The sequence below is a fragment of the Aedes albopictus genome, chromosome 2, assembly GCF_035046485.1.
Source record: "Aedes albopictus strain Foshan chromosome 2, AalbF5, whole genome shotgun sequence".
Lineage (NCBI taxonomy): Eukaryota > Metazoa > Arthropoda > Insecta > Diptera > Culicidae > Aedes > Aedes albopictus.
Genome location: NC_085137.1, coordinates 515,232,816 through 515,256,433, shown reverse-complemented (window position 1 = coordinate 515,256,433; position 23,618 = coordinate 515,232,816). Strand labels below are relative to the sequence as shown.

Below are 23,618 nucleotides of genomic sequence, written 5' to 3'. Positions count from 1 at the left end.
CTCTTTTGGAAAATACGAACTATTTTTTTGGACTAACCCAGAATTTTCTTCATGATTTGCTTCAATATTTTCTCTAGTAGGACATAATGTAAACTCGTCCAAAGATTTTTTGAAAATGTACTGCATATACTCATCTCAGAGCATAAACGTGTAGAAATGTCAATCGATGTATTTTTGGAAGGATCTTTGAAAGAATTCTTGAATATCTTGTAACAGTCTTGAAACTATCACTTGAAGAAACTTTTAAGAAATCCCATCAAGAATTCCAGAAGGGAATCCGTGGAGAATTTTTAGAACAATTTTCTGAAGGTATTTCCGGAGAACTTTCAAATACTGGAATTCTAGAAATAATCCTGGAATTCACCTGAAGAAATTCCTGTTCAAATCGCTGGAATGTATTCAAAAATGAATGTTTGGAAGAGTTTAAGAAGGAATTCCTAGAGACGTTCCTGGTGCGTTTCCTAGATAAATTCCGTTAGGAAACTCTGGGAGAATTCCGAAAGAGTCTTCCCTGGAGAAATGTTTGAAAGCGCTTCTAGCATGTTAGTACTTATTTGTTTAAATTAAGGACAAACGTCTTGAAATCCCGCTTCAACATTACATCGAAACTTCAGACGCACAAATCTAAAGAAGCAAGCTTCAAACAACAATGTATTTCATTATTCTGTTCTTGCTCACTTGTAATTAGCTTAAAATAAAAAGCTCAGGTGCACTGGTTTTGTTTACGAAGAGATTTGTGCCCTCGAAATCGTGAGTAGGTGCCAAAGTCAGCCATTGTGGCGGCCATTTTGGGACTCTAATAAGTCTGTCCTTAAGTCACAGTGATTTATGCGCAACCAAAACTTGCACTGCCGTGACTCTTATTTGAAATGTGTGTTGCTTAGAAGAATCCCTGGACTTATTATTAGAATTCCTGATGGAATCCTTAAAAAAACTCCTGAAAAACAGCTGGAATACCTGGAATTTTTTAGACAACTTCTTTAGCAATTTCAAGAGAAATTTTCGGAGGAATCCGTACACAAAATAAGAAAAAAAGATCCCTGATAAAATTCTTGAAAAAATCCTAGGATAAGTCCTAAAACAATCGTTGGACATTCCCGGTGGAATTTCTGAAGGAGTTCCTTGACATTTTTTTGGAAGTCCTTCAGGGATTTTCAGAGGAACATCTACAAAACCTCCCTGGAATAACTCCTAGAGGAATCTCTGAAGGAGTTCCTGAAAAAAATCAATTGATAACTTCTTGAAGACATTCTTGGTGAAAAAACGAATATCAGGATATATTCCTCAAAGAATCGCAGGACGAATTTCTGAAAGTATTTCTTTGCCATAAATCCATAGATGAACCCCCTAGATATTTTTGGCAATAATTGTGAAAGACTTCCTTGATGTCTTCTTGAAGATCTTGCATCCTCCCGGGCTTCTATATGCATCCCTCTAAAATTATCTTTTAGAATTCAAATAGGGTGACAAAGGGTATTATCGGCAGGTTTGTTCTCTTCGTCATGGGGGGTTTTTGTCGGCCAAATTGCCTGAAACTTGGCCATATAATTCAGCTTGGTTGGGAAGGATTTAAGGCCAACTCTGGATCCAATAGGTTTAAAAAAAAATACCACGACGAAGAGAACAAAACTGCCGAAAATACGTAAGTTCCCCTATAAATCGCTGTAGGAGTTCCTGGGAATCTTCAGGTAATCCTGGACAATTTCTTGGATGCATCCCTTGAAAGGACGATGGAAGGATTTCTGAAATTTCTAAAGGAACCCCTGAATGAATGTTTAAAGAGATTCCGAGATGAATTTCTTAAGAAATCATTCATCAAATCAAGAAATTCCTGGAGCAATACCTGGGAAAATTCTTGGAATATTCCTAGGAAGAATTTCTATAAGTATCCCAGGAGGTGTTCCTGGATGAATCCCTGAAAGAATTCCTGAAGGAATCGCTCGAGGAATTTCTGCAGGAATGCCTGGAGGAAACTTTGGAGGAATCCCTAGAGGAATTCCCGGTGGAATCATTGGATGAATTCTTGGAAGAATCCCTGGGGCTATTACAGAAGACATCTCTTGAGGAATTCCTGTAGGAATTTTTGAAGATATTTCTAGAGGAATCGCTGGAGGAATGCATGGTGGAACTTCTGGACAAAACCCTGGCAGAATCTCTGGAGTAGCTTGTGAAAAAATTTCGGGCAGAATCCTTAGAGAAATTTGAGGCGGAGACCGTGGAGAAACCTCTAGAGGATTTTTTGAAGGAATTCCTGGAAGAATTTTTGAAAGACTACCTGGAAGAATTTTTGAAAGACTACCTGGAAGAATTTTTGAAAGACTACCTGGAAAAATTCCTGGATGAATTCCAGGAGCAATTCCTGCAGGAAGTAGGAATTACTAGATGAGTTCTGGAAGGAACCCCTAGAGGTATTTCGGGAGGAATTCTTGAAGGCAGTTCTGGAGAAATTCCTAGAGAAATCGTCTGAGGAATTCCTGGATGAATTCCTGAGGACATCCCTGGGGGATTTCTGGAGGAAACCCTGAAGCAATTCTTGGGGGAATCGCTGAAAAAATCCTTGGAGAAATCTCTGATAGAATTCCCGGGGGAATTCATGACAGAATCCTTGAGCAATTTCTGAATGTATACCTGGAGGAATTCTTGAGGGAATCCCTAGAGAAATTTTGGGAGGAATTTTTCGTGAAATTTCTGGAGGAATTCCTGGAGGGATATCTGGAGGATTTTTTTTAGTCTCTGGATGAATCCTTAAAGCAATTCTTGGATGAATCTCTGGAGGAAATCCTAGAAGAACTTCTGGACAAATTCCGAACGAAATCCCTTGAGGAATTTGAAGAGGAGACCCTGGATGAATTCCTGGTTGAATCCCTAGAGGAATTCTTGGAGAATTCTCAGGAGAAATTTCCTCAATTTATCTCTAGAGGAATTTTGGGAGGAGTAAATAGAAGAATTCGTGGAGGAATCCTTAAAGGAATTTCTGGAGGTATTCCTGGAGGAATTCTCGGAAGAAATCCTGAATCCCTACGGGAATACCTGGAGAAATTCGTAGAGAAATCCCTGGAGGAATGCCTGTGAATTAAGGTGGCCCACACTTATATGAAAAACAAAAATTTCGAAAAATACCAAGTCTTACCTCCTCAATCAGTTGTTTTGAACTCCCAGAAGCTACGTTCAAAATTTGAGCAAAATCAGTTGAGCCTAAGGGGGCGCTCAAAACGCTTGAAGTTTGTATGGGAAAACTTGGCCAAATGTATGCAGAAATTTTAAGTTTTCGAATTTTGCCGCTAGGTGGCACTGTAAGCGTTCAATAATCAAACCCTTTGGTATTGTTGTAGGTGACTATATGCCAAACAACTTTGTCGAAGACCGCAAAGTGATCCAACGTCTGTGAAAAAAGTTATACCCTAGGAAAAGTGAGGATAAACTTTATTGTTATTTTTCCAATACATGTAAAGGAATAATATCAATAATAATATCTCAATACTTTGCCTTACTTTGCCTAGGGTATAACTTTTTTCACAGCCGTCGGACCACTTCGCGGTCTTCGACAAAGTTGTTTGGCATATAGTCACCTACAACAATACCAAAGGGTTTGATTATTGAACGCTTACAGCGCCACCTAGCGGCAAAATTCAAAAACTTAAAATTTCTGCATACATTTGGCCAAGTTTTCCCAAACAAACTTCAAGCGTTTTGAGCGCCCCCTTAGGCTCAACCGATTTTGCTCAAATTTTGAACGTAGATTCTGGGAGTCCAAAACAACTGATTTAGGAGGTAAGACTTGTAATTTTTCGAAATTTTTGTTTTTCATATAAGTGTGGGCCACCCTACTGTGAATATCCCTGAAGCAATTCTCGAATAAATCTCTGGAAAAATCCTTGGAGAAATTCCTGGAAAAATTAATGGAGGAATCCTTATCGTTATTCTTAAAGAACTCCTGAAGGAATTTGTGTAAGAATGCCTGGAGCGATTTCTGGAGAAATTTCTAAAGACATGCCTGAAAGAATTCCTGGAGGAATGGTTTGGGCAATTCTAGGAGGAATCTCTATAGGAATCCTGGAGGAATCCCTGTTTAAATTCTCAGAGGAACCCATAGAGTAATTCTTGGAGGAAATCCTTGAAGAATCACTGGAGCAGTCCTCCGGGGATTCCCTGGAATAATTCCTGGAGGAATTCTTGGAGGAACCCCTGGAGATATTCCTGAAGAATCCCTGGAGGAATCTCTAGAGGAATTTCTGGAGGAATTTGTAGCGAAATTCCTAGAGGAATTGCTGCAGGAATTCCTGGTTGAATTTTTAGAGGAATCCCTGCGAGAATTCCCTGAGGTATTCCTGAAAAAGAAATCGCAGGAAAAAAACCTGAAGAAATCCCAGGAGAAGTTTCTGAAGAATTCCCAGAAAAAGAGCTGAAGAAATCATTGAAGAGATTTCTAGAGAAATCTTGAAGGAATCTCAAGAAAAGTTCCTATAAAAATAGAGAATTTTTTAAAATACTTCTTGAAGTTGTTTCTAAACGAATCACAGAAGGAACACTCGAGTGAATCCCTGGAGAAATTCTTGGAGAAATACCTGGAGAAATTCCTGAAGGAACTTCTTCAGGAAGCAATCCCTTGAGGAATTCTTTAGGAAATCCCACGAAAATTTTCTTAACCAAAAATTTCTCTTGAAATCTCTGGAAAAAATCTGAAGGAATCCATACCCATGTCCATTTCTGGACGAATTATTGATTCCTTCAAATGGACTCCTGAATATTTTTTGAACAAGTTTTTTAAGAAATTCCTGAATTAATTTTTCAATAATTTCGGGTAAAATTTTCTGAAATAATTTCTGGAAAAAAATCCTGAACAAATATTTGATATGGAATTATTGGAGCAATCTCTAGCAGAATTCTCGAAGGAATATGTGGAGAAATTTCTAAAGAAATACCTGCAGAAAACATTAAAGGATCTCTGGTGAAATTTCTTCGGGAATCCCTGGAGAAATTCCTTCAGGAATCTTCATAAAAAGCATTGGAACAATAACTGGAGGAACCTCTAAAGATATCCCAGGGGAAATTCCCGGAGAATTGTCTGGTGAAATCCTTAGAGGAATTCTTTAAGTACTTGTCAAATCAAATATTTGTTTCTGTGTACTTGAGGCCACACTATTTACGCATTCGTTTACGAAAGTAAAAGAAAATTATATTCATTCGAGTCATTTATTGTGCGACAACTTACAGCAGTATCATATAATCAATTACGTCTTTGTTCTAACACTCTCGACATTTACTCATTCCAGTGAAACGAAACGACACGCAAATGAATGTCGCTGGCATACGGCGAAACATCAAAAATCTTGCACACAACTATTCTGATGCTCAGGTAAATTTCGCTTTGATTGCGAAATTACTCGTATGAAATTAGGTAACCAATTTTTCCATTTTTCTCTGAAGGTCAAAGTGCGGGAGGCGACCTCCAACGACCCATGGGGTCCCTCATCGACCATCATGGCAGAAATTGCCGATTTGACGTACAACGTGGTAGCCTTCTCGGAGATTATGCAAATGATTTGGAAGCGAACCAACGACCATGGCAAAAATTGGCGCCACGTGTACAAGGCCCTGCTGCTGCTGGAGTATCTCATCAAAACGGGCACCGAGAAGGTGGCCCAACAGTGCAAGGAAAACATCTACGCAATCCAGACGCTAAAGGATTTCCAATATGTGGAAGAGGGCAAGGACCAGGGCATGCACGTTCGGGAAAAGGCCAAACAGTTGGTGTCGCTGCTGAAGGATGACGAACGGTTGAAAAACGAACGGGCGAGGGCGTTGAAGGCAAAGGAACGCTTTGCCCGGACGGCCAGCGGGTTCGGTTCGGATGGGTCCATTGACGGTCCCACCACCAGAGATGCTCGCGTATGTATAAATTCCTGTTTTCTTATAGGCGAAATGTTATTGAATCTTGTATTTTTTTGTTTTCTTTACTTTTCCGTATAGCCTCCAAATTGGGGCGAAGGAGAACCAACCGGGCGGCCGGTGTCGGAAATCGAATTCGTCAGGCCTCAGACGGTGGGAGAGGAAGAACTGCAGCTACAGTTGGCGATGGCCATGTCACGCGAAGAAGCCGAACAGGAAGAACAAAAACGAAGAAGTGACGACGTACGGTTGCAGCTGGCACTGAGCCAGAGTGAGCAGGACTTTAAGTATGAACTGTTGATATAGTGTTCAAGTGTTTGATAAAACTCAATCTTTCGCTGATTATTTGCAGACATGATACAAAACCAGCCGATAGTGCCCTGGTTGATTTGCTGGACATTTCATTCGGGGCCGCCAGTATTTCCAGTCCATCACAGCAACCGGGTCCATCGACTAGTACCGACCCATGGGGACTACCAGTTGCCGGAGGATCTAGACCACAGGTAAGTGATAGGATTGATACTGTTTAATTATCAAAATCAATGAAATGCATTTCAAAATTATAATACAGTCGTTGAACATTCCGGAAGGGGCTTATGCCGCGGTACGTTATCAATTGTCCTCTTACCGAGTGATATGGTTGACCCCTCTCCCAATTTATCACGTCCAGAAAACCTACGTAGAAATGTAATAAGCAGTAGTGTGGGTCTACTCCGTTTGGTATTATGTCGTTTGGCATACAGTCTTTTTTTGTAACGTACATATGGCATAATGATCATTCGAATTCTATAACATTCCCTGAAAACTTCCAGAATGTCAAGTTTTGCTAAATTACCAATAAGCCAAACGGTTCATATTCGAATCGATTGCATGACAAACGGCATTATGCCAAATGGCATACCAAACAAGATAGACTCCAGTGCAAGTAGTGAAGTATCCAGCGTATTTTAACTTGAAATATAATCGTATTGCTATACAGACAAAGGTGCTTCATCCACATATCAACATATATTTTCCGCTAATTTTGCTTTTCCAGACTACAGACCCATGGTCACGAACGTCCTCCCCTCCGGTTGTCGATCCCTGGCTAAACAGTGCCTCAGCACTTCCTCCACCGACTGCGAGACCACCAGTAGTAGCAGCCGGTGTTGGCCTGGATGCTTGGGCACCAGCGCGGACACAGTCGCCCTCGGTCACATCAGGCTCATCGGTGGAAGGTTGGCTCCAGAATGGAACCGGTGCCGGTGCGACTGCCCCCGTTGCCGGAACCAATGGAAATGTCGATCCGTGGCTGAAAACATCTGCTCCCAGTGCGGTATGTGTCGTTTTTTTTTTCAAGCTGATTAGGTATCCAGAGAATTACAAATCCAATGTTATTTTTTGATTTTAGAGCGACGCGTGGCAGCCTAAACGAACTACACCAGTGCCTACGGCTGATCCTTGGCAGCCTCCTAGTTCAAATCCCGCCAAGCAAGATCCTTGGGCACCAATGGCAGATGGAGCTTTTGCGGTAAGTCGTTTTGCATGTATGTAAGGGTTTACTTTGCTAAGACCAAGTTTCTTTATTTCAGTTACCAGCACATCGACCATCCCCAGTGGGAGCTATTACCTCGCCAGCTTCGGACCTCGACGAGTTCGATATAATTACCAAACGGAGCAATAACAGCAATGCAGTCAACAACAATCTGAACAACAATGGATGTAAGTACCTCACTGTCAATTAGTGTATTTAGTGCTAACGTAGGTTAAGAATAAACACGGCATTCACGAAACGCGACGCGAGACAAGACACGACATTTATGGTTCGCTCTGTTTCAACTCGAATGTTGATGTTTTTCGAATTACCAAACGAAATGGTATGAAAGTCATACGTAAAGCCTGAAGTTCATAGGCACAAGTGTGTTGAAAAATAGACAAATTGAGAGGGAAAATTGCGAAAAAAAATCCACATTGTTCTGATGGGATTTGAACACACGCCTCCCAATGCGCAAGAATGATACCAGAAATATAAAAAAAAACTTCGAATGATCTTCTGAAGTTATCGCAGAAAAGAAATCGAAAGGGATTCATGAAGGAATTCCTGAGAAAATCTAAGAAGGATCTTCAGGAATTTATCCTTTATTATTTCAGTGTAGGTTTTGTTCAGGCATTAGTGCTCCTCCAGGCTTATCCTTTGAATCGTCAAAAGGATCTTTCTGTAGCTTCTCAAGATGCTCTTTTTAGGACTCTCCAAGACTTTTTCTACTATTCCTCTAAGAGTTTCATTCGGGATGTTTTCAGGAGTACATTCAAGAAATCTGGCATTTGTTCATAAATTGTATTTGGGATTCCTCAAGAAGTTCCTTCTCATATTTTCCAATTAATTATCAGAAACTATTAGAGAAATTCTATGAGAAATATTCGCAGGAAATCTAGAATAGATTCCTTAAAACAGCAGCAAGATTAGGAAGAATGTCGTGAGGAACTATTGATGGAATTCCAGACGAAACTGCGAGAGTAGAAGAAACACTTTGAGATTGAGACCTTTCTCCGGAAGATTGAGAATCTCCGGAAGATCCCGGAATGTTGCCATTGAGACCAGAAATGCTCGAAATAGCCGTAAAAAACTTGTCCGATAAATTCATGAAGTTTGTCTTCTCGCAAGGCAGGTTTTAAAACATATGAAAAATGGCCACATTCCCAGGGAAAGCAAGTGGTCGAAAGATCCCGGAATGCGATCATATTGACCAGAAATGCTCGAAATAACCTTCAACGATGTTGTCTTGTAAGTTCATGAAGTTTGAGAGGTCGCAAGGCAGGTTTCAAAACTGATCAAATATTGACCACTTCCCCGGGGGAACTACAGGGGATACTCAAAATAACTGGGAAATTTTCACTTTTCAAAAAATGTTCAACTCACTGTAACTTTTCGAAAAGGGCATCAAATATTCTCAAATTTTTACTGTAAGTTCATCAATTAGTTGTGTATCAGTGGTCAAAATTTGGAAAAGATCGAGCTATTGTACACGAAGTAATAAAGGTTCTAGAAAAAGGTATAATTATACGATAGCCAACTTTGAGCTGTTATATCTCCGGATTCAATGAACCGAATGCAAAGAAATTTGGATCACTTATGACTTATATAATGAGCTATCAAAAACTTTTGACTAAGCTTAAAATTCTTTACACGAAAGAAAATTATAACGAATTGATTATTTTTCTGATATAACACTAATTTATCCAAAACTTCATCACCGTTTCAAAATTCGAGATAGTAATTATAGTTCATTTAAATTCCCTCTAATTGACTTGAATATATTTATGTTTCAAAGGAAAGCTACCAAATAGCCGGTATTAAATTGAAAAAGTAATGGGATGCACATGAAAAATAGATAAATTTACTAAAAAATCATAGAATAAATGAAATCGCCATAACTTTTTTTCTTATTAATAATTTCAAATCAAGTCAACTGTTTTTCAAAGTTCATTATATTAGTCATAAATGATCAAAATATCATTGCATTCGGTTAATTGAATCCGGAGACATAACAGCTCAAAGTTGGCTATCGGATAATTATACCTTTTTCTAGAATCTTTATAACTTTGTGAAGAATGGCCCAATCTTTTCCAAATTTTGTCCACTGATACTAGTTGATGAACTTACAGTAAAAATTTGAGAATATTTGATGCCCTTTTCGAAAAGTTACAGCGAGTTGAACATTTTTTGAAAAGTTGAAATTTTACCTGTCCCAGTTATTCTGAGTATCCCCTGTAAGTCACCGGAAGATTCCGGAATGTGATCAATGTGACCAAAAATGTCCGAAATGGCTTTAAATTAACGTGCCTTGTCAATTCATGTAATTTTGTAGGTCGGAAGGCAGGTTTCAAAACTGATCAAATATTGACCACTTCCCAGGGGAAACCAAGTGACCGGAAGCTTCCGGAATGTAGTCAAAAAGACCAAAAATGTCCGAAATGGCCTAAAATGAACTTGTCTTGTAAATTCATGACGTTTGACATGTTGCAAGGCTGGTTTCAAAACTGATGCGAAAAAAAAATCCACGTTGTTTTGGTGGGGTTTGAACACGCGCCTCCCAATTAGCTTGACAGGGTACGTTAACTAACTTCGCCACAGAACAGGGCTCCGCAGAATCATTACCTGTTGTGTTTGTTTCATTTTGTTTCTTATTTTTGTATTTTTTGTTAAGTTATGACAAATGATGACAAGAAGTACAGACTTTGTCGATGCTGCAGTCGTTTGTTTTCGGATGTGATAATTTAAATAGCATAGGATACCTAATGACAATGAGTAATGAAACTGATGTTGATCCAATTCTATAACATTTCAGTGTCGCTACTGGACGACCTGGACCCGCTATCGTCGAGTAACACCTCCAGTTCAGCCAGCAACTCGACACCCTCGGCAGCGGCGACGACAACGAAGAAAACACCTGCCTCGTTCCTCGGCGAAAACTCCTCGCTGGTTAACCTGGACAACCTCATCAAACCGGTGACGACGGCACCGGGGGCAGGAGCGCCCGGAGCGCCAGCCTACAATCCCTTCGGTGATGCAGCACCCGTGCAGAAAAACCTGTTCCAGCAGAATCAACCACAGGTAGGCTAATTCACCAAAAGTTTTTAAAGATCACCCAGGTAACCACTAGGCATTTGATTAAGTCATAAAGCAGCCCGTATTATGCATTTGAGCTGCTTGCTGCCCTAAATAAGCAGTTCGAATGCATAATGGCCTTGAGTTAGTATAAGCTGTGCTGCCTTAAAGCTTTTGGCCGTTAATTAGCATTTCAACTGCTTGAGGTGATTTCACTTGGGTGCAATCAGAATGTTTTTCAACTGCTCTTTAAATGCTAAGAACCAAAAGGTTGAGGGATATGTTAGGCATTTGGTAACATATATTGTTGCTCTCTTACAGAGTCTATGTTTCTGTTTACATATTTGTGCATCTGATTTGTTTCTTCATTTTCCCCTACTCATCCAAAAGCCCCATAACATTACTGCATCACTGGATTTGGGAGCTTGTCCATAAAAAAAATCATCAATTATCATTTCGTCGGAAAATGTGTGCCGAATAGGTCAATGCTTCGGCAAGAGAGAATTGTATTTCACTGATAAAAGAAGGAAGAGTAATGCTCTACTACAATAAAATATCTCTTTGAAAACAAGTTTTGGATGTTGAAACTGAAGCTATTATCCAATCATTCTTTATTTTGGCGATAAAGTCAACGTACGCTGTAGCATCGTGGATCAGGAGCAACAGAATCAAAAGCAGATATGATTGATCAATCTCCGGAACGTATGTTCAAATCCATATCACTACAAAAATGAGCAAAGGTACCTAGCACCAGCTGGAATATACAGCAAGGACGATGAAGCGGGGAAGCGGGCTGAGAGAACGAGATACAGACATCAAACTATTATTGTTTTCTTTTTTTTTTGCTCGACGAGGCGTTACGCTTCTTTAACATTTCGTCACGACGTTCCTGAAGGTGTTGCACTAAGACAGCTTGATATTTTGCCAAAACCTGCTGTGAGGTAGCACTGCAGGCGCATATACGGCTACCTTGTAGTACGCACCTTGTAAGAAAAGCACTCCAGAAAAAATCCCTCTAATTACCAAAGGAATTTTGACATCTGATTAGTATGGGATGAAATGTCACTTTTCCTTGAGGAATAATTGAACGGAATATTTTTCCGCAAGGAAAAGTGACAGCTCCATTTGATTTGCCCGGCAGGCGTTACGAGCGTTACACAATTTTCATTTTTTCCAGCTGCGGACCGCTCAAGAAATTTTAACAGTGAAATCATTTCTTGACCGTTCCTTGGCCTATCTTTTTCCACAGTACTTATTAGGTGCGTACTACCCTTTAGCATTGAACACCTTGTCGTAAAGGATACTATAATGCTGAACAAACGCTATTTAAATGCGTGCTGGTTACTTGGGCAGTTAGGCTTCGAAACTATTATTTGAGGCCCATAGTGAACTACTACAGTTCACAGCATACCATGAGTTGTTTGCTTCAAAGCATGCCATGAACTGTTGAATTCACATATAATCCACATATCTATTGCATGGCATACTAGAAACAATGTTCTGACGATTCGTTTCTTGCCCTTCAGGTTCCGTCCATTAATCAGCTGAAGCAGTCGCCTTTCCCAGTGACGCTCAATCAAGATCCTTGGGCACCAGTTAATCCTACTGCTGCGGCGCAAGTAAGTATTCCACTATATATCGGATCGTGAGCCCCAAACACGATCGACAATAAACAGAAATAACGACTAACGTCACAATCTTTCGTCACTACTGTCTGTATGCCTTTCGTGAAGTTCGCTGAGCAAAACTGTAGCACTGGAACGGGACATGCTTCTAACAATATTTCCACGTATGAACTAACCGATTATGTGAATGTTGATCATGGTTTTGATGCTAACAATAACAACGGTCCTCTTCCCGAAAACTTCGATTACGATAATAATAATCATCCGGTCGATGACAGTGTTGCCATCGACGATCGTGATGCCAGAATGTTCAATCATAATTTCCTTCCGACTACATACATTGGCAAGCAACCCAGCAATGCCAATGCCCCTTTGGAAACCATTACCGATTCAAGACACCCTCCCCCTTCTCATCCGCCTCCGGTATACAACCATTCATCGGAATTGAGCGACCTATATGATTTCGGTTTCGCTAACGATAGTCCTTGCGACTCTGACAGTTTTAAAACCAACCATGTGAGTAATTCTCGTCGCAAGCGTCTATCCACCTTCGTAGAGTCCTTTTTAGATAACGTGCTAAAAAGCTTAGATATTTCATAACGGCAAAACAGATTCAACCATTTCTAGAACAAATCTTTCGCCCGAAAGGTCATTACAGTCGCAATTATCAATCTTTTCACCATTATCTCTCTGTCTGCTCTTTCTCTATTCCATGCTGCCACAATCAAAATCGATACCTTCCATATTATCAACGACTATCCGTATCGTCTGTCAAAATTCCTTCATAACTGTCAATCATCATCTGTATTGCGTGTGTGTGAATGTGATTGGTACCCTATCTACAATCGCAGCAACCGATGGGAGCTTGGCCGTTGAAATAAACCTCTATAGGATTGCTTGGATGGGGATGGTAGAATAGTGCATTGCCGAGGCTACCTACTACTACTTTTATATTACAAGCTCGAAATGATAGCGCTGCTGGTGTAACGGGTTTTTTAGTCTGGTAATTGATTGTTTTTGTGATTTTTTTGCTACTAACTGCTTATTGATCCGACATACATATTATACTTAATGCTATTTACCTTTGCTTCATAATCATAATCCTCATGTTTTTATTTTTATTTCATCCATATTCAGCAGTCCATTATCATCTGCATTTGTTTTGCAATAAACCATTTGTTCTTTTTTTCTCTCTTTTTCTGTGTTTGATTTGAATTGTCAACATCTTCTCATGGTGACAAATAATGCTATTTTAGAAATATTGTAGTTTAAGGAGAAACATCAAGAAATCTCATTGTAATTTTGCATACAAACTTTAGAGTCGGTCATTGTGGCAGCCATATTTGTATTCTCTGATGTTTCTCCTTAAATATCCGATTCTTGCATGCATCAAATTTTTTTTTTATTTTAAAAGCATCCTATAAAGATTTTACAAGAATACAATTCTGACACTATACAATTTGTCAGAACATTGTCTTTGAGATATCGTGATACCTACGAATGTTTTTTGAATCTCTCGGTTAACCCTAAAAGGGATACCTGGGGTCCATTGGACCCCAGGCGCCTTTCAGAGCTCGTCTTTGATGGAACACACTCAGCGAGGTGACGAAACTGAGGCCATGAAAGGTATCCCTTTTAGGGTTAAGCATTGTTTAAGGAGAATTTTCGATAATCTTTTTCGGAAAAATAAACGTAAAAATTGTAAAAGACACGGACGCCTTCTTCAGCCAGCGACTGACTGGACACACAGAGACTGCACCACAGGAAGAACAAACATTTCTCGCAAAAAGGTTCATCGTCCAAAACGGAAATCGAACCTTCACCCCATGAGACTCCATGTGACTCTAACAACCACGAGGCTCCATCAAACTAACCCCATCAAAACATTTTAGATAAATTCTACCTAAAATAGTGAAGGAGTTGCTCAGGTTTAGTAGCAAGTTCATTGTAAAATATATTTTGGAGTTCATTAGAATTGTTTTGTGGATTATTTGTTACAATTATCCCTTCCGTTAGCATTCCTCCCTAATAAAAGTGAGAGGCAACCTTCCTTTCGCTATATCTTTTTTTGTTTTTCAATATTTTTCGACCATATTTTGACACAAGAAGCGCATATCCTTCCAATTTAGGGATACTCAAGAGATATCCGTAAAGATCGTTTCAGCTGGAATTCCTGGAGAAAGGCCAAGAGAAGTTCCTGGAGGAATTCAAAAAAATAATTGGAGAATGAGTTCTTGTAGTTATCCCTAAAAGAATCACCGAAGACATTTCTGATAAAATCCTAGGAAAAATGCTCGGAAGAATCCCAGCAAGAATTCCAAGAGAAATCCCTAGAAGAATTCCTGGAGGAATCCCATGAGGAGTTTTAGGAGAATTCCCTAGAGGAGTCCCTAGAATAATTCGGAGTGGTATCATAGTAGGAATTTCCACAGAATTGATAGAAGAATCTTAACAAAAATTTCAAGAGAAACCCCATTGAAAAGACCTGGAGAATTACCTTGAAGGAATACCTGAAGGAATCCCTTAACCTTCCTTTTGCATCACGTGGGGAACAGCTCGCTGACGTAGTGTACGGTACAGGACTACCTAGAGATATCTCCAAAAGAATCGATAGAGATATTATGATGGAGAAATCCATGGAGGAATACCTAAAATAAATCCCTGGAAGAATTGGTAGAGGTATTCTGGAGAAATACATACAGGAGTTTCTGAAGGAATCGCAGGAAGACATCTTGGACGAATTCCTGAAAAAATGCCGGAAGAAATCACTTTATTTTTTTGAGGTTTCTGCTAACGTCCTGAAGGAATACCTGGAATAATCTCTAGAGCAGCAGTTGTTTGAGAAATGCCAGCTGGCATTTTTGGAGGAATTCCTGGATAAAAGCACTGAAAGAAGCTCCCCAGACGAACATCTGGAAGAATCCCAAGAGGATTGCTTTACACAATCTAGCCAAGATTCCAAAATAAATTGCAATACAAATACATAGAGGGATTTCGGAGATGAACCAGCCACGGGCTGAAAATCTTCTTAATAATAACATAGAGGGATTCGTAAAAGTATTCCGAAGAATGGATACCCGGAATAATCTATAAATGAACACTTAGAGAAATCTTGAGTAATCTATAGTAGTATTCCTGGAGGAATTCGTGGAGGGGTCATAAAAGAATCGCAGGAGGAAGTTTTTCAGATAACGCATAAATGTTCAAAATGATAAATCTTGAAAAATCATGAAACTGTGCGTGTTGCATGATGGTGTTTTGTTTACCTTCGAAAATGGAACTCAGGCTTCCGGTAAACCTGTAAATCGGTTCCAAAAAGTATTTCGGATAACAGCTCAGTATGCAGTATTTTAAAAAACCAGTTTGAGGTGTATGATGGTATACAGTGGTAGACATTCGTTTAGCCGAGGCATTATTTTTCCGTTTTACTCGCAACTGTAATAGTTTTTTGTTTTTTTTTGGTGGATCTTCTAGGTAATTTGCATCAGTCTATGGAATGAAACAATATATTATTTAGTTTTTGGCCGTAAAATACAAGAAAAATCAAAAATTGCCTACCCTAATAAACCAACACCATACATGGACCGTAATGTAAACGGTTAAACAATACCACATACTGTTCGAATTGTATCCCGAATGGGTGGTTAAGCACTTTTTATTGTTATCGTTTATGCGGGTAGACATACGTTTAGCCGAATTGTACAATTTTTGGAATTCCATACATAATAAAAACTATCAAATTTCGAAAAATATCCAACACAATCATTTTGTCGACTTGTAAATCATTAATTTGATCGTTTTCGGAACTGTTGCTATATTAATTTTACATACATCTCATATAAAAAAGACACGGACACCGTCTTCAGCCAGAGGCTGTACAGACTGAACGAAACTCAAAAGTAGACAACGGACACGACACCCATTACGAGTACCATTGGCTACGAGGAAGAAACATTTCTTGCGAAAAGTTTCATCACTCGTAGCGGGAATCGAACCCGCATGACACGTTTATACGCTTGGTGACGCTAACCGCACGGCCACGAGGCTCCTCGGTCATAATATTTAAAATGTTGCCCTCCTAGGTCATAATATTTAAAATGTTGCCAAATTGAGATTTGTTGTACACTCTAAAAAATTTTCACGTCCGATTTACGTGAAAAGATAGGTAGTTTTCATCCACCATATTTTTCACGTAACCTTCGCCTGAATGTCAGGTAGCTGGTCAAATTTTAGTTTCGCTAATCGACGTGATTAATCAGGTAAATTTGACAGGCTTTTTATGTATCGTTTCCGTGAAATGTGGGTGAGTGATACTGATATTTCAGGTAACTTTTACGTGAAAACATGATAATTTCTACATGAATTCCACGAAATTCATCCATGATTTTTTAATGAAAATTAAGCAGCCGCACCAGTTTGCAACGTATTTGAAGAGGCAAGAGATGATAAATCCTACAAAAATGCAATGGAAAATCTGTATACTTTTATACTATCGCTAAATAAATATACCGTTGCATTTTATAGGGATTTCAAAACTTTTGTCTCCTCAAATACGCTACAAGATAATGCCAATATGTAACAAAGAAAAATCTATAGTTTTTTTTTTTATTTTGAGTAAAATCTCGGGTTTTTGATGCAACATCTTAAGTCCATGGACTGCAGCTCAAGGTCCAGCCGTTTCGAACACTCGTTGAACTGAACCTCCGTCACCGTCATACACCTATTCCAGCTCCTGAAATTATTGAAAATAGAAAAACACACAGCTCATTATAACTAATAACAATCAATTGCCCTAAACAATTAAATTACCTCAATACTTGCAGCAACTTGCACAGAAACTCCCTATCAGCAAGCCGCTCTTTCGCCAACCTACTTCTCGACGCCATATTGAACTGTTTTTCACACCTGAAAATTCACGTAACTTTCGTTTCGCGGAAACTTCCAAGTCGGAAGTACACCAACACAAACGCATTGAAACGATTTACGTGAAAATAAGGTGGGTTTAACCAAACAGGGCGGTGCACATGACGTGGTTTTCGAGTGAGAGTTACTGACATCACATAACTTTTGAGGTTTTCAGAATAAGGATGAGCTACGTGATATTTCACGTAAATCGGACGTGAAAATTCTTTAGAGTGTAGTTATTTTCATTGATTCTAATAAAAGTATTATGACGAGTGCAGGTTGAAAATCTACGAAAAACAAAGTTTTTAACAGAAAAAATGCCGCAAACCATCAAAAAATCACGTACGTTGTGTTTTGAAGAAATAGGATAGTAACATTTGCAATATTACGACTTCTTAAAACTCCCAATATCTTCTAGAATATATTTTGGCTGAAATAACATACATTGGACGCCTCACATTTTAAGCAATGACACCCAAAGTATTCAAATTTCTAGCATGACCTACTTATTTCATTATTTAGACGTTCTTTCCATATAAACTATGTTAAAATGAATATGGTTCAAAACTATGACTTATTTAATATATATTTCTTCAGATCAAATAAAATATGCCAATTATTTGACCATTTTATGCAATTTTGAATGAACTTCTGCTTTAAAATAAACAGGGTGCAAAAATTCCGACTTTTCTTGCAGTTTTTTCGCTTAGCAGTCTTCTATAGTATTATCCAGTCATACTTCAGAGGCATTAGAATACATCTTTATTCATACGCAGAACTATTTATTTTAGCTCTTATCAATCCCATTTTCATGTTTGATCAACTGAAATCCTATATACTTTGTTTTCACACGACATTTTATGCAATAATTTAAACATTTCTAGCAATTATTCTGTGCCATATTTTCAAAACAACTAATCTAGCAAACATTTGAGTGTTTACTGAAAGCATTTTTCTTAAACAAATTTATTTAGCATCGTTTCTTCTTGTCGGGACAATTTTTTGTAATATTTCTCAGAATTTTACAAATCAATAAACTTTTTGAGGTCAATTATCATTCTAACACGTCATAAACTAAATGCCTTGGAGTATATCCTTGAAATATCCTCACGAAATTGCAAAAAATGTATTGGAAACCAATTTTGTTTTATCTACCTCGGCTAAACGAATGTCTAGGCAAAAAATGACGTTGGAAGGGTTTTTACCCTCGTTTTTGTTTCAGTGTATATGTGAGTGTGATGTATCACCTTTTCATAAAACAGTACTGCAATAAATAGTTTTATCATATCTGCAATAAATAGTTTTAAATAGTTTTATCATAAAATCTTTTTTGAAAATTCATGGGCCTCGGCTAAACGAATGTCTATCACTGTAGAACAATATTCAAAAATTGACCCCGGAACATCCGTAAAACACGTTCCAAGGCACTCAATGACAGAGATGAACTTTCTGGCAAGTTTTTTTTATCACTTTAGTCTGTGATCACGGGCGGAAACTTGTACAGAAAATGATTGGAACGATCATGACAAGACATTTTTTCTATGATATTTCGTGACATTTTCCAACCCTGACCACGACGAATCACAATTAAAGCAACATTAATTCGACTTTAGCTCGACTATCATAGTATGCAAATGTTGTAAAATTATCAATACTCGGATCGGATGTAACATTACTAACCAACCCTGTATAAGTATGTAATAAGAATAGGACACTGCCAACAGAGAAAGTCTATCTTTTGTTTTTGTTCTTGTCCGCTTAAATAATACATTCATTTTAGCATGACAGTTTATTTTTGTTATATGTATGCATTAACATCAAATTGGGTTTCCTATACACAGTTGACTAAGCATTTTTTTTTTCAATTTAGAATGCTTTTTAATTAGCTTGTTACGAAGAAAAATAAAATTTGAAATTCTCATACCATGATTTATCCCAGCAGAACAACATCAATAACAACGCCCCCTGGATGAATCCGCAGTCATCGAATCCATTCCTATCGTAAGATCAAAGCCACCACTATAGCAGAACCATAGAGAACAACCAATAGCAATTTTACCAGATCCGAAACAGAAAACACTGACAGGGAACAACATGAAAGCGAAGTAACTGTGTGAAAGCACGACTGAACACAACGACAGAAAGAGAATACCCAGGTTACTTATTACGATGCAAAATGCAAAGGCGTATATCCGAACAAACAAAACTCTAACTCGTCTCCTCAAAAAAAATATCAATGTTGATCAGACAATGTTTTAGTTTCCCAAACTGTAGATATAATTGTAAATCAATAGTGACAAAAATAAAGTGTCTGATCCACCTCTTCTTTCTTCGCCCTTGAATCCTACTAAAAATGCTACCCACAACTAACGAACGTCACAGAAAGCCCTGCTTGCAACAATGCCGAACTCTCATAGGAAACAGCTATAAAAACTAATAGAACAGAAAACCGTGGAAAATCATAAATGCCTTACTAAGTGTTAAAATGATCATAAGAGAAAAAAAAATAAATAAAAACCCAAATGACTGCTAAACTGAAACTATTAAGCGGGCAAGAGCTCTAAATATGGTAAACATTTTTGTAGCAAATCGTGTAACAAAAGAGCTAACAAGCCCAGCTGTACGAATAAGCAGTGTACGTGCGTACACGTGTGTAGACGCACTTCGAATGTGGAAGATAAAAAAAACCTTTTCTACGGCTTATGTATCATAAAACTCAATTTTGAACGTTTTTTCTAAAAAAAAAATAAAACAAAAGAACCTTCTTTCGTAAATGTGATAATTGTTACCACACGTACATGCAGTTTAAAAAAAATAAAATAAATAAAAAATAACTGTGGTTTAAAAAATAGTTTAAAGAGACTTTGATTAATTCGAGCCCTCTGTGCTGACTACTCTGCTTGGGATTTAACTACATAGGAGAGGATGAGCAGCGCATCATTACTCTCAGGCACTGTCCTTAATGTTACACTCAGCGGAGTAAAAAATCTAAATTCATTGGTTTGGGTACATACATTTCGGCTGAGTGACTTTCCAAGTACCCGGAGGTCTTGAAGGTCGGATAGCTTCAACTGAAAGTTGGTACTATTTTTCTATGATGGTTCTCTATTTCTACATAGTTTCGAGTAAATGTCACTCCAAGATGAGACTTTTTGTGTTCGTTTCGTAGATGGTTTCAAATGAACAGGTTGCTTTAAATCTGTGTGGGATGGGTGATCGATCAGTGTAGTGAATTTTGCGTTGTTTTGGATCAAAGTAGGCTTCGCTTTTGTGCCTGGAATGTTTCCACAGGGGAAAAAAAAGTAAACAAAGAAATCATTTCAGCTTTAGTTACAAACTACTGAAACCAATATCTACATGAAAGTCGATTTTAATAAGAATGCTACGAATACCGGTTATCATTGAAAGTATTTTGTCACAAATAAACGATAGAGAGATCATATTTTCAGTTTACTTGTGTCGTAAGTGCAGGCTTTTCCCGTTACTATTTATTTAAAAATAACATATTGATTATTATTGTGGTATAAAAAGCATAGGAACAGCTTTTGAACGAATCCTTATACTTTATGTTTACGAAGAACCTGCTATACTCCTAGTGATTTTTAGGTTTTTAACTTCTGTCTGGGCAACAGTATCAAACTTTTGGAATGGGATACCTTTGAGTATAAATCGTTACACGCCGGCAGATAGAAAGTTTTTTTTTCGCCAGCATTACGTTCTTTTCCTTCATTGGGAAAGAGCACTAGATAGGTTTGCAAATATAGCAAAACTAAAGAGATGATCGAAAAGTAATATTTTGCTTACTAAAATTGTCTAATTCTAAGCACCAGGTATACTTTTCAGTTCTGATTGAACACTGACAACACCCGAACAAAAAAAAAATGAGGTAAACTGGAAGAATGTATAAAATTTGAAGATTATTTAGAACGGAAGAATGAAATTATATATATATTTTATAAAATAAATTGAACTGATTTCAATACATGTCCAATGACAGTACCGTGAGTGTAATGTTAAAGCTATCCGAAATGTTCCCTTGTAAAGATGCAGGTCACTGACATGTAGAGTTAGAAACCATTGACTAATGGCATTATGCGATGCGGGTCGTAACCGAGGCTAAACCAAGGTTACAAGCAGATAGCAGATGTCATTTTAAGTCTAACGTGTGCAGAAGAGTGAATAAATTAATCTAGAGCACTTAATGGTTGCAATTTTTTCAATAATGTCTGGTTCGACCTTGTGAAAACGACTGTTTTACTGTTTGATCTGGTTGCAAACCGCAATTTTATCTGTGATGAACGCACAACTGATGACAATGTTTCAAATATTTACTAGATATAATCATAGGGTATGGGACCATTTGGGCAGAAGGGAGTTTTATATGGAAATGTAAGTCTTAAAACACTAAGGTTTAATTGAGAATTGGAATTTTTTCAAAACTAAATAATCAATTATGACAGTCGAACATCCTTATTTTCTTCAGTTTGTGGATAATTCTGGAGAAAAAAAAGTGCTTTTCTGTATTGGAAAATATGCCATTCTTAACTGAGCCTTTAATATACTTAGTATGGCTGTAATATTGCCCATTGTGGAGATTTATAGATTCCGACGCAAATAAATTATTAGGCTCATTTTTAGCGTGAGTGCATTTTAAATGTTTGTTTACAATGCAAAACTATCACCAAATGTGTACTTTACAACGCAGCGTACAATATTCACCAGGACGCGGTCTGTTCTTATATCTGTGGGCCCACGCAAGAAAAATTCACGCAACTAATTTTCGCGCAGGAGTCTAAACAGGTGGAATCTCCGCAATATGTCGAAAATGTTTAATTAGAACTATAGTCATTCACCTATTTTGACAACACCAGTTTTTGTTTACACCCGATTTTGGCAGAAATTTTTCACCAATTTTAGCAACATTGTTATCCGATTTTTACAAATTTTCTATCTTTTTCCGACACATCGTCTAAAACAGGGAAGTTCGTCCATCGCGGCAATTTTGGCCACTTTTCCGCTATGACTCAGTCAATTTTGAACCAACTGACATAATTTTTAATACAAGCATGTAGTCGTGTGAAAAATTTCAAGCCGATTGGTTTGATATTGACTCCTCAAAACCTCAATTTTGCAAATCATGACGTAATTTATGAACGTCGCCTAATACCACATTAAAGTAATAAAGAAAAATTCATTTTTAACAATTTTGTGTTGTAAAAAGACTGTATAATTTTCAGTCAGCTAATTACTTAAACAAGGATCCATATAGCTAAAGCAGTAAACGTTGCCTAAAATATCCTTAGTTTGGGCGTTGACTATTGTAAAAAAAAACAAAGCAAATGCGTAGTAGAGACACTGTTAACGAAATGTGTCTGTAATTGACGCATATTATTGTCTAGATAGATCAATTAAATTCTCACAATAAAACAATAGCGTGAAACAAGCTCACCAATTTATACCTATTATTATTGCTCTGTTACTAAACTCAACAGACCCAAAAAAATCGGTAGTCGACATACGAAAAAAAGTTACATCTGTTAATGAAGAAAACGCCCTGAAAAGCGATCTTTACGCAGGCAAGTCGCATGCTCATTGCAGATCAAATTTAGCTAATGCACATTGGTCGGAACCCACACAAAACAAAACTAAAAAAAAAAAAACAATATGGTATTTGAGTAATTCTCGCTGAGACCGGCCCACTATTTTTGTCCTCGCTAAAAAAGTAAGGAAAATGCATTTGATTCCTCAAATTGATGGACCCCCCGATAGTTAGTGCCACGACAATTCTTGCAGACCCCTCGATTTTGGTCAAACGTTGGCTCATTTAAACCATTTTAACCCCAAACTTTCTCCAAAAACCACCTCAAAACGAATTGTTGAAAGAGGATAGATAGAGCTACTTTTTACAATTATAAAAAGTTGGGTCGGCCATATTGATTTTGGCCGCCATCTTGAATTTTTATACCAAAACATTTTTTTCACGATCGATGATGGCAACCACCGATTTTCAAAATTTTTGCATCAATTGAAAGCTGAGACATTTATACATAACATATCAAAAAAATTAGAGATGTCTTTTTCTTCTTTCAAAAGTTATCTGCTGTCTTGTCTCTTGTCGATATCTCCGCCAACACTCAACCGATTTTGATGAAATTTGTATGGTATTAGCTACACATAATGTACTCCTGGACAAAAAATCAGCTATTTTTGTGCACGCAATTAAAAGTTGTTATACATTATTTTGTTTGTCTCACTTTTTTCGAGTCCAGTCTTTAGAAATGGTTTTGGCCGAACTTTATTTTTTTCTTCGACCATTGTGAAATGCACTGAAAATCGATTTCCAGTTCTTTAGAACTAGTTCTATTTTTAGTAGCACCAGGAACATTGTTATAGCGCTGAAGGGTTGACCGTTACGTGATGATCATGTCTGCCTTTTATTTATCTAATAAGCATTTAATGTACAGGACGGAACTCCGTCCGCTATCGTTAATCTGAAAAACTCATTTCATCGGTTTGAACGACATCTCATGCAATCCAACGGGACTCATTCTTAATTTGAAGTTAACTGCCGGTGGATGCATAACTGTTCCATGTGCTCCATTATTGTGAAT

General features: G+C 37.9%; 1 protein-coding gene across 20 annotated transcripts in view; it reads left to right on the top strand.

Annotated features, from left to right (window-relative positions):
- The window catches only part of LOC109411457 (epsin-1), a 66,605-nt gene extending 45,602 nt beyond the window's left edge, over positions 1 to 21,003 (top strand). For 11 of the 20 annotated variants that reach the window (XM_029870179.2, XM_062854560.1, XM_029870178.2 and 8 more), the window contains 12 exons: positions 5,274 to 5,356; positions 5,428 to 5,889; positions 5,971 to 6,176; positions 6,242 to 6,392; positions 6,461 to 6,493; positions 6,926 to 7,204; positions 7,280 to 7,399; positions 7,461 to 7,590; positions 10,218 to 10,483; positions 12,004 to 12,096; positions 12,211 to 12,618; positions 18,947 to 21,003. In XM_029870179.2, coding sequence (XP_029726039.1) covers positions 5,274 to 5,356; positions 5,428 to 5,889; positions 5,971 to 6,176; positions 6,242 to 6,392; positions 6,461 to 6,493; positions 6,926 to 7,204; positions 7,280 to 7,399; positions 7,461 to 7,590; positions 10,218 to 10,483; positions 12,004 to 12,096; positions 12,211 to 12,618; positions 18,947 to 19,012 — 2,297 coding nt within the window. In that variant the 3' untranslated portion in view covers positions 19,013 to 21,003. Of the gene's footprint in view, positions 1 to 5,273; positions 5,357 to 5,427; positions 5,890 to 5,970; positions 6,177 to 6,241; positions 6,393 to 6,460; positions 6,494 to 6,925; positions 7,205 to 7,279; positions 7,400 to 7,460; positions 7,591 to 10,217; positions 10,484 to 12,003; positions 12,097 to 12,210; positions 12,619 to 12,953; positions 13,106 to 18,946 lie in introns of all 20 variants that reach the window. The other 9 variants (XR_009998122.1, XR_009998123.1, XM_062854562.1 and 6 more) reach the window with 9 other exon arrangements.
- The last annotated feature ends 2,615 nt before the right edge of the window (positions 21,004 to 23,618 follow it).